Raw genomic sequence first — 11,247 nt, 5'->3', positions numbered from 1 at the left:
TGCTTTTGCTGGAAAGTATTAGCCTTTGTAGCAAAGAAAATAATTAAGAGTCAATAATATTTATTCATTTTGAATATGTCCATGTTTAGTTTTTAATGTCAGTCCTAAACCTCATAGTACTGATTGGGAAAAAAAGAACATCTATGTCAGCTCTTCATAAACTCAAGCAATTTGGTCTAGACTAAACAGTTTGACACTTTTACACTGCACTTTATCTAAAGCATATACAAGACCGTATCTACAAACTACAGTGCATCTGACAGACTGTAAGTGAACCCCATCCAGCTCATTCCTCCCCAGTCTGATTACTAATCTCACCACTGTGGAATATGTTCTCTCTCTTTCCTTCTCACAGTAGTGTCTTCTTTCCTTAATCTCTACTTCCTGTGTAGTACACAGACCAGAGCCTTGAGTGCTCCTTTGGCATTAGGGGTGATATGTCAGCTTCTTGGTGAGCTAGAACCATCAGGGCTTCGGAAAGCTTATTTAAAGACTTGAAAAGCTTAACAGCATTTCCAGGCTGGGTCAATCTCCACCCTGCTATTCTCTGCTCTCACCCTTATACAGTATATACCTCTCGGCTAGGGTGACCACATTTTCAAACTACCATTCAGGGACACCCCCCACACTGGGATCTGTAGTCCTTCATTTTTGGGGAGGCCACGTAATCCCCCAAAAGGGAAGGACTACAAATCCCAGCATGAACCCATGAAATCTAATGATGTACCCCCCCAAAAAAATTGAAGGACTAAAAGTCCCAGCATGAACCCCTGAGAAATAAGGATGTGACCCCATAGATTTCATGGTATCATTTTGGGACCTGTAGTTCTTCACTAATTGGGGGGGGCATCACATCTTCAGCTCTGAGGGGTTCATGCTGGGACCTGTAGTCCTTCACTTTTGGGGGGTCAGATCCCCAAAAAGTGAAGGATTACAAGTCCCAACATGAAACCTGCCCGGATATCTAAAGAGATGTCTTCCTCCCATCCCTCCCAAGATGTCATCTCATATGTCACTGTCCTCTCTTCTCCCAGCATACTTATCTGCCAAACCTTATGTGCTGATCATCCGCTCTGCACACTGCACTGCAGAGGCTTGCTAGTGGCTCCAGGCTGGCACACACACACACACTCTCTGGGCTCAGCTGTGAAGTGCTGACAGTTCAGCACAGAACGCTGCTTGCTGGGGAGACCTGACTGATGATTTCAACCCTGATTTCTAATCTGTGAGTGCTTTATACTTTACTTGCCTTTTATACTTCATCGTAAAAGGGGTCCTGGCCAGCTAGGGGTCCACCACAGGCTGGCAGTGAGTGAAAGCAGTGATGTGAGGGCTATTTTAGGGGGCATTAGATCCCAGGAGCAGGGGACAATTCTGGCACACTGTATTGTCCCAGAATGAAGGTGCCCAGGCCCTGGGACAGACCTGCCAATTGAGGGACTGTCCTGGGAAATCCAGGAAATTTGGTCATGCTACTCTCAGCCCCCTGCTGGCCACTCTTCTTGACCAGGGATTGGCTGAGTCTGTATACAGGGCCAGCTCAGACACTACCCTCTCCGGCTCACCATGCTTCTTGAAAGTTCTGGAAAGCTGGGTGGAGACAGGTAAGCCTGCAGTGGCAGAACCAGTAGACAAAAGCAATCCACAAGCTCCACTGTCTACAGCAGAGCCTAAACTGTAAATTTTCCTCTAACTCCCATAACTAGCACCTGACACAGAAGGTGATACACCTGTATTCCTCTTCTCTTCTCCACAGCTTATATAGATCAACCTCACTCCTGCCTTCCTGTCTAGGGACATGTGTGTTTATATAAATCTTCCTTCCATCCTATTTACCCCCTGCTTTTCTTAACTTATTGGGATATTTCTAACTTTCACCCTTTTACCTGGTACCCTCCTTCCTCTGACAGCAACAACTAGCCACACTCTCTAATTTCTATTCCCCTGTTTCCAAGAGTCACCCTCCCATTTCTTGTGCCCTCTGGTTCCATGCCATCTTCCCATGTGTCCACACTGTGTTAAGTTGGTGTAGCACACTTAAATTTAGGCAGGGTTGCTCCTAAATTTACCTGCCAGGTATGGTTGCCTTGGCCAACTGTTAGGGATCAATTGATTTGGAATTGCTGCACTTCTCTCTTCTGTCGCTGGGTGGCCGGGTACCTGGTGACATTAGATAAGACAAAGACGATGCAAGGACAGATTAGGCGTATAAGGGGTGTCTCACCCAATGGGCATGTGTTTTCCTGGGCCCTGTAGCCTGCTGGGAGAACCTCTATATTTGGGTGGAGTCCGGTGATCAGTGTTCTGTGTTACCTGGATGGCTGACTGGGTGGGTGTATGTTCATTTTGGCCTATCCTGGGTACATCTGGCTTCTAGTCTGTCTGAGGGCCTATCTGGAAGCATGAGAGCAGAGATATATATTAGAGTAGGTGGGTGGTACCTCCTCCATATTCCACTCCTCATTGAGTGCCAAGAGTGGGTCACAAAAGAGGTCTACCCCAAGGTGGGTTCTTCCCTGCTATGCTAGACGCCTGTAAAAGGATCATTTAATTACACATGGGATCCTTTTTACTTCTGTGCTGTTTTTATCAATGCTGCCATGGGGGAATACTCAACTTTAAAGTGGTTGTAAACCCCATTCATGAAATTTGACCTAAGCACATATATATGTAGTGTTTACTTATCTCTCTCCAAAGCCATAACTGCCATTTCTCTCTGGTGCTCTGTTGCTATGTTATCAGTATGAGTCATTTCTGACAAGTTATCCGACACAGGAGATAACAGTATCTGAAAATTTGTGTTGGGGAGGGCAAATAATCATACAGGTTATCTATTCAGACTACAGCTCTGCATGTTTCTATGTATCTCTGCCTATGTGGAGGGGATGTGTCCCTTCCCTCCAATCAGCTCTCACACAGTGTAAGCCCAGACTCCCCACCCACTGCTGAAAGAGGAAGAAAGATTTCTATCATGATCTGTACTTTCCAAAGAGTGTAGAAAGGGGAAGACGGCAGATATACAATTAAAACTTATGAGAATTTGTTTCATCTCTATGTATCATCTGAGGCAAATCACTTCACTTGGTATTTGTGACAGGAACCATGAATCAGACGGAGACAGGAAATGCAGTTAAAATCACACCTAATATAATAGTAAAAATGGTACAAATAGTAAACGTAGTCAAAACATAGCCAGGGTATGGTAGACAAAGCGGAAAGTCAGAACACGCCATTAAAGCAGGAAGCCAGAGATCATTGTAGTCCGAGGCAGCAGGCAGGATCAGGAACCAGAAGGGACATCAGCCAGGCAAGTATTCAACAGGAACACAGCAGAGATTTTCCAGATATGTTTGACCAAGGCAAAGGCACCCAAGGAATGAACTAGGCATTTTACTGGCTGTAGGCTGGACTGACGATCAGGAAATGATCACCAGATGAGCCACTGTGGAACGATGAGTGCTGTCAATTAACCAACAGCTGAGCAACCTGAGCACTGAGAACGTAGGGCTGAGAGTCCAGCCCTGACAATATGTAAAGGTTTACAACCGCTTTCGGGTAGACTTATGCTTTTAGAACTGAATGTATATTATGTACACTTGCAGTATAAATGTTCTCCAATTAACTCTTGGGTCCCATTGACAATGTACACCTTACTGTAGCTTGCATTTAGGAGGGAAACCCTGAGCTTTGTCCACATCCACCCGTCCTGCATATCACCGCTACCTCTCTCCCAGTAAAAGGATGGAGTCCTACTGTGCACCTAGCCTGGACTCCATACGAGCACTTAGATCCCTCTTTTCTATACCTGTGCACAGGCCAGGAACCTCTGAAGTGCGAGTCTGCTGCTTTTGCTATGGGAGACACACAGCTCACGGTGAGGGTGTTGGCAATAGCTCCCTCCTGCAAGAGGCTATCCCTCCTGCAATAGGCACATGATTCACAACAGGCTGCTTGGCAAACCTCTGTTACCCTTGATAACCACTTGTATCTCCACACTGTATGGAGTCTTGTACTGATGTCTTCATACCCAGTGCCGGACAAGGTCATCCAGTGCCCAGGCCAAAGATGTCAAACTGCGCTCCCATCCTTCATGATGTGCAAGCTTAGGGGGTCCTAAAACCAGCAGTAAATTGCTTGTCAAAATCACTGTGCAGCACAGTTTTAACATTGAGCACATTCATGTGTTAATAGCTCCCTCCTTCACTCGTGGCTCTCTCCTCCACTCGCAGCTCTCTTCTTGATACTTCTGTACTCGGTGGTGCGGGCTGTGATTTCTCTCACTCTCATCCTTCCTCCTGGTGCAGGTCCTGTGTGTCTGTCAACACCCCCACCTGCTTGTTAATACAGGAGTACTGCACTGACAGGAAGAATGAGTGGGAGCGAGAATACCTGCACCACCTCCCGGTTCTCTCCTCCTCTCTTTGCTGCTCACAGTGCTGGACTGACAGGAGTAGAGATGTTGTTGTCATTACTCCAGGCAGCCTTATAAAAGAAGGAAGGTGCCCCCATCCCTACAGTAAACCATTGCGCCCAGGGTAGACTACCCTCCCGCCCAACCCTTGTGCCAGTCTTGTTCATACCCCAAGGTGACTTAGTGTTCTTAGTCATAGAAATGTGCTGGTTATTTGCATTACTTCCCCCTGACCAGGTGGGAACAAGGTTTCAAAAGCTTTATTTAAAAAAAAAGTGCAACATATTACAAAGTCCAATGAGAACAGTCTTTCCTCCTACATTCCTAATCCTAACTCAGGCTACGTGCTGCATACGTCCCGGCATACCAGCAAAGGTAGAGTCCTTGTGTAAGGCATTCCTCAATGGCTGGTGTCTATGGGGATGAACCCTGGGTCCCGATGACCTCCTACATCATGGTCATAGCAGCAGATGACATTCTCTTACTCCACATAAACATGGCTCTCCTACTCTCTCCCCTTTGGGCTCACTGTTCCAGACCACTGTCTCTCTCTTATAACACAGTGGGTCGGACCTAAAGAAAAACCCTGAAAAGAACTGGGAAAACAAGAACCCCCCCCCCCCCCCATCCTGGGCAGCATATAACTAGGTTGGTTACAACCCGCCAACATATATATATATATATATACATATATATTTATTTATGTATTTATTATTATTATTTAAGGTATTCATATAGCGTCGTCAATTTACGCAGCGCTTTACATATACATTGTACATTCACATCTGTCCCTACCCTCAAGGAGCTTACAATCTAAGGTCCCTAACTCACATTCATATACTAGGGCCAATTTAGACAGAAGCCAATTAACCTACCAGCATGTCTTTGGAGTGTGGGAGGAAACCGGAGTACCCGGAGGAAACCCACGCAGGCACAGGGAGAACATGCAAACTCCAGGCAGGTGGTGTCATGGTTGGGATTTGAACTAGCGACCCTTTTTACTGCTAGGTGAGAGTATACATAGATATATATATATATATATGTATATGAGGGAAAAAGATGGAGTTAAAATCTATCTATCTATCTATCTATCTATCTATCTATCTATCTATCTATCTATCTATCTATTTATCTATCCTGTATACTGTATATATGAGGGGAAATTAAGAATAACAATTACATTTTGAATTACATTTATGAATGAAGGCTATAACGGCATAGGTCTGTTTTGCCTCTTTTCTAATAGGTAGTAAATCAACAGGCATAAATCTGCTTGAATCAACCAAAGCCAGTACAAGTGCAACTACTACAACAACAACTTCAACTACAACAACTACAACAACAGCAACAACAGCAACAACTCTGAAGCCTACCACTAAAACAACAGGTATAGTATATACCAAAACAATAAAATATGGAGAGAGTTAAAAGTTTATGCATTTCCAAAAATAAATATCTGTATACCTATAAAAAAAGATTGCCAAGAAAGGTGCCCGCAAAAGGGAATGACTCTTCAGTAGAAAGCAAGTCCTCACTTCACTGTCTTAAAAAACCAATTCACACAGCCCTGCCTTTGTTAGACACCATAATTTGTTAATTCCATTATATGTTAATTGCACCCCAAATGTAGCACATTTGTGGCCACCAAACTGCAAAATACTGCAGTACCATGTGGTTTGGTACATCACAATTGCTAAAAGTCGTGTACTTTTTGTACATTCACACACATCTGGAGGCCTACTGAAGTGAATGGACTGTCAAAAATGGAACACGAAAAAACATGTTCACTTTACTGTGTGCTTCGGCCTTAAGAGCTACAGTACATCATCTGTCACAATCTTCAGTATTACATTTTTGAGCATGGTGGATTCCTACGTTCCATCAAATGATGTACTTTCATCTGCCAGCCACTAAGTCACTACAGGATATAAGTGTGTTTCATAGTGATTTAACCAAAGTGGTTTATTCATAGTCAGGAAGTTAAACAGATTCAGGATTCCAGTACACATTAAAAAAGATAGCTAAGCTTACAAACCCATCGATTACCATGTAAAATAGTAATGACATCATCACTGTGCTAAACATAGCAGAGATGTGGGAGGGACCCAGCAGGCTCCACCCTCTGCAGGCTGCTTGCAGAAAACTGCAAGAAGGGGAGAGACCAGTCACCCTGTACAAGAAGAAAGCACAGCAGGAAATCCTTGCACAGAGAACTGGATTACTGCACACATCTGGAAGAGATTCACAAAGCCCACCAAGATTCAAATTGCACATGAGCATTATTTTCACACAATATTTGTTCTCCCAGAGTTCAGCTTTAAGCAAGAGCCTAGAAGAAAAAAGCGACAAAAAAAATGTTTGCAATTAACAGGAGGGCAGTATTTTCAATATGGAGCTAAGATCAGGAACTCTGGGACATGACCTCAAACTGGCAGGAGTAAAAGTTATAATTTTACTGAAACAGTAGCTGATTCCAGAAAAGGTGGTGAGTCAGTCAACAGTAAGTGGCTTCAGACACATTTAGGACAAGCGTACAATAAAAAAAAATAATACAAAAGATAACACAAAAATAATAAAAAAAACAAAAAAAAAGGGGGTAGACTCAATGCACCACTTGGTTCTTTTTTTGACATCACTCTTCTGTGAAGTCGGCAACAGTAATTTTAGAATAAAGGCTATAACAACAGCTTTAACAGGGTCACTTTTACCTTTCTTCTAACAGATAATAAACCAACAACTGCCTATCAACTTAAAACAACCAAAGCCATTACAAGCCTCAGTTCTGCAACTACAACAATAACAACTCAGAGCCTTTCCACTAATACAACAGGTATGGTAAATTATAAAGTAACATGGAGAGTATAATGTATGTAGTTATGTCTTATGCAGCGTACCCACGACCGGACTTTCCGCCGGAATGAACTCCGACAGACTTTTTTGCATTGCAACAAAGTCTGATCGTTTAACACCATGACGTATGACAGGACTAGAAAAAGGCCCTTGCGTTGTAGGAACTGGCTCCGGTGGAAAGATTTGAAACATGTTCTATTTCTAAAGTCCGTCAGAATTTTAGCCAGAAAAGGTCCGATGAAGCCCACACATGATCTAATTGTCCGACGGATTTGTTCCGTCTGAACTTTGCTCTCGAAAAGTCAGGTCGTGTGTACACGGCATTAGTCTACAAATGAATATCTGTATCCCTATAAAGCAACTCTATTACCTTAAAAAATAAAAATAAAGCAAAAAGTTGCTTGCAAAACTAATATTTTGGATATTCTTAAAAAGGAGATGATCTCCAGTCTGGTACATATTCTATCTAGGGTTCTTTTAGGGAGAGATTTTACCTCATTTACTTTCCTGCTAACAATGGTTTCACCAGATACAAAGAGGGAAAATCTAAAAAGGGGACATTGACCTGCCAATTGATTTAATCCCTACTGTGCTGTATTTTTATTTGTGTGTGCTACTGTTGGAGACTTCCTAGTTCCTGTCTGGGAAAATGTTGTCAAAAGGATAGTAAGTGAAGGGAAATCTATCTGATGGAGTCCTGAATAGCAGTGGCAGGTGTTCTAATCTTTGTCCAATCTATCCAAAACTAAGAAAAACTAAGTTTTGGATGGGCACACATCTCATCTTAAGCAAAATGAACTGAAGCATAAATGAACCGAAAAATAAAAATTCTATATATTGCAGTTTATCCTGAATGTGGTGGCTGCATTAATTTTTTTGTTTTTTGTTTTTCTTCCTTTTACTTGGTAATCTGGCCAGTAACACTTTAGGTGTCTCCATTCTGGATGGGGTATCGTCAGTCTGTGGGTAGGGTAGTGTAATGCCCCATACACATGATCGAAAATTCCGCCAGCAAAACTCTGATGAGAGCTTTTGGTCGGAAAATGCAATCCTGTGTATGCTCCATCGGACTTTTGCTGGCGTAATTTCAGCCAGCAAAAGATTGAGAGCATGTGCTCAATTTTTCAGTCGAAAAAAGTTCAGATCGGAAATTTTGATTGTCTGTACTAATTCCAACACGCAAAATTCGGCTTGTCGTAGTGTTGTACGTCACCACATTTTTGACGGTCTAGAGTTCAGAGAACTTTTGTGTGACCGTATGTTTGCAAACCAAGCTTGAGCGAAAATCCGCTCGCGTGTACAGGGCATTACATTTACTAGCAGATTTAGATGGACTTGACTAACAAAAGCTAACACATTTTAAGCAGTTAGAGTAACAGTTTTAATTTTTTTCCTTAAAATTGGTGCACAAATATGGGGCAAACAGTAGTGAAGAAAAAATGTCAAAGCGTCAGTGGTTTCACTGAAAGAAACAAAAAAGTCCCTGTGTCAGTGATGTCACCAGAAGGAAAACATTCTCCCCACATCAGTGCTGTCACTGAAAAATTACCCTGCGTTGGTAGTGTCACTGGAAGGAAACAAACTGTCGCATCAGTAGTATGACTAAGAAGAAAACTGCTGCATCAGTGCCAGTACACCACACACTTTTGCGATCTAGATGCATTTCTGCTTGCGACTTGATGCAATTTTGATGCAACGTGCTTGCAACTTTGATAAGACTATGTAGTGTAACTTTCTTGCAACTTAATGCAACTTTGATTTTTGGTTTTGGCCACTGTTATAACAATAGCTAGTGTGACATAAATCCTTTTCCTTTTTACTCTTGGTTTCCCAGTGTTGTGTGACACATCATGCTTGCAGTTCAATGACAACACAAGCATAACATTCGCAGCACATTTCTGAAATGCGTGGAAAAGCACGCTTTTTTGCAATCGGAAATGCAGAGATGCATATGCAGCCTAAATAGCAACATGTACGGTGAAGCATGCATATTTACATTCAGAAATGTTTAGATGCAAATGCAGTCTAAATGGCAGGACAAGTGTGAAGTGCATTTGCAGCGTATTTCTGAAATGTGCAGCAAAGTGCGTGTTTTTGTGTTCGGAAATGTGCAGATACGAATGCAGCCTTAATTTTCAATGCAAGCTAAATGCGTGTTTGGAAACATGAGGCAAAATGCACATTTTGTGAGCTGCGAATGGATCCTAATTGTTGATGACACCCCAGTCATGGTTGGTAGACCCATGTTTTGCTACGCAACACAAAGCTCTACAATCTCTCCAAAAAGTGCACTGAAAACCATGTGACTTTCCATGGCCGAAAAGGTTCTGGTGCTACTTTGGGGCATCTGTTGCATGTAGGGCAACCCATACAGGTGAATGGGCTGCCCTATGTGTGCCACGGGTGGGGCAGTGAAAAATGAGTGGGAACACATATTTTCACTATGCTCAGGTGTGAATGGAATGTGCTTGGGTAAAGAGTTCTTAGAAAGCAATGACTTGGGAGCAGGGGTGAGGGTTAAAAAAAATATTTAGGTCCCACAGGGATCACTTCTTATCTAATCATGGTGTAACTTCTATGAGATAACATAGAAGTCAATTGTGCTGAAATCACACTGGAGTGGCGCTAAAAATAGTACAAGGGCCCTTTCCAAAATCGCACTTTGCTAAGTCCAATTGATTAAGAAGGGCACCATTGAAAACAATGTAATTTCTCTTGGCATGTGGTACATTTTTGATGGGTTTTGAGGAGGGGAGGTGAAGTCTAGGATTGAGCTATCCCCCACCCTCTGTATACTCACTCAGTTCAGACCTTCTCAGCTCTGCGCCCAAGTGGAATGAAGGCAGCTTCCCCTTCTTCCTATCTCAGATCATGTAATATGTCACATGACAAACGTAAACGGGAAAAAGAGCAATCTGCCCTCCTTGGCGGTATTGTACTGAGATGGAGGGGAGTTCTCAGTAGGTACCTGTTACCAGGCTGCAATTGGAGGGAGGAGAGAGTAGAATCCTCTCTTCAACAGCTATCAAGGCACCTGCTTCTTCTGACAGATGAACAAAGCAGTCAAAGCTCCAAGCATTTTCCTCTCCCACCCCCTCCACATATCAACACTGGGATGGGCCCCTTCTGCCCCCCCCCCCTTTTCTTGCAATTGAATACCTTTGTGATAGACAGATGTTTCCTTACAGACCCTGATGACTGTGCCTCAAGCCCATGTACAAATCGCAGCACCTGTATTGATGGATACTATACTTTCTCCTGTCTGTGTCCAGCTGGGTGGCAGGGAAGCACATGCAATGAGGGTAAGAAAATGTGCATACATATTTGTGTTATTGCATTTCTGCCTCTTAATTCTGTTTTTATCAGTGAGTGAACTTATTATGAACTTCCAAAGAACTGTAAGGAGAAAAAGTGTTACCCAACAATCAATCTACCGTAATACTTTTTTTCACCTGCAACACAGAACATAATAGGATGCAACAGACAACTTGCTTTGCCATTCATGTTCTTATGCTGGTAGCCACTCAATTTTGTACAATGCACTGGTTGGAGCCTATTGATTTTTGTTTGAAGAAGTTAAATTATCCTAAAATCTCTTTTAGAGTCTGTCTAGGGAATTAACTAAGCTTCCTGTGCCATTATAATGATGTGGCGTTCATTAGATCACAGAGACCTGTTTCAAGGCTATCTTCACCATCTGCTCCAGTTTGTCTTTCAGAGTAAAATAGAAACTAGCGCAGGTCTGCATTTGATTAACAGAAAACTGCCGCAGATCACCGCCAAGTGCAACCACTCACATTCCTCACTCTGCCACTGTAGTGAGCACACAACACGAGCAGAAAATGCACAGGGTTAACACCCTACTCCTCTTTAATCTGAGCCAAGCGGGGATGGGGACAAGCAGAGACTGTGGCCTGCAACGCCAGCTCTCTCTGTTTTCTGTGCTGTGTGCTTTGCCTGTCAGAGCCACAAAACAGACAACAGAT

The 11,247-nt window shown here is 43.0% G+C and overlaps 1 protein-coding gene across 1 annotated transcript in view; it reads left to right on the top strand.

Moving 5' to 3' along the window:
- The window catches only part of LOC143986724 (uncharacterized), a 136,922-nt gene that overhangs the window by 68,380 nt on the left and 57,295 nt on the right, over nucleotides 1-11,247 (top strand). The window contains exons 25-27 of the mRNA XM_077485130.1: nucleotides 5,658-5,798; nucleotides 7,134-7,241; nucleotides 10,450-10,563. Of these exons, the coding sequence (XP_077341256.1) occupies nucleotides 5,658-5,798; nucleotides 7,134-7,241; nucleotides 10,450-10,563 (363 nt within the window). The remainder of the gene's footprint in view (nucleotides 1-5,657; nucleotides 5,799-7,133; nucleotides 7,242-10,449; nucleotides 10,564-11,247) is intronic.

This window comes from Lithobates pipiens, unplaced genomic scaffold (genome assembly GCF_037356315.1).
Source record: "Lithobates pipiens isolate NorthernLeopardFrog02 unplaced genomic scaffold, aLitPip1_a1.2 Scaffold_18, whole genome shotgun sequence".
NCBI lineage: Eukaryota > Metazoa > Chordata > Amphibia > Anura > Ranidae > Lithobates > Lithobates pipiens.
This window is presented reverse-complemented; position numbering and strand designations above follow the sequence as displayed.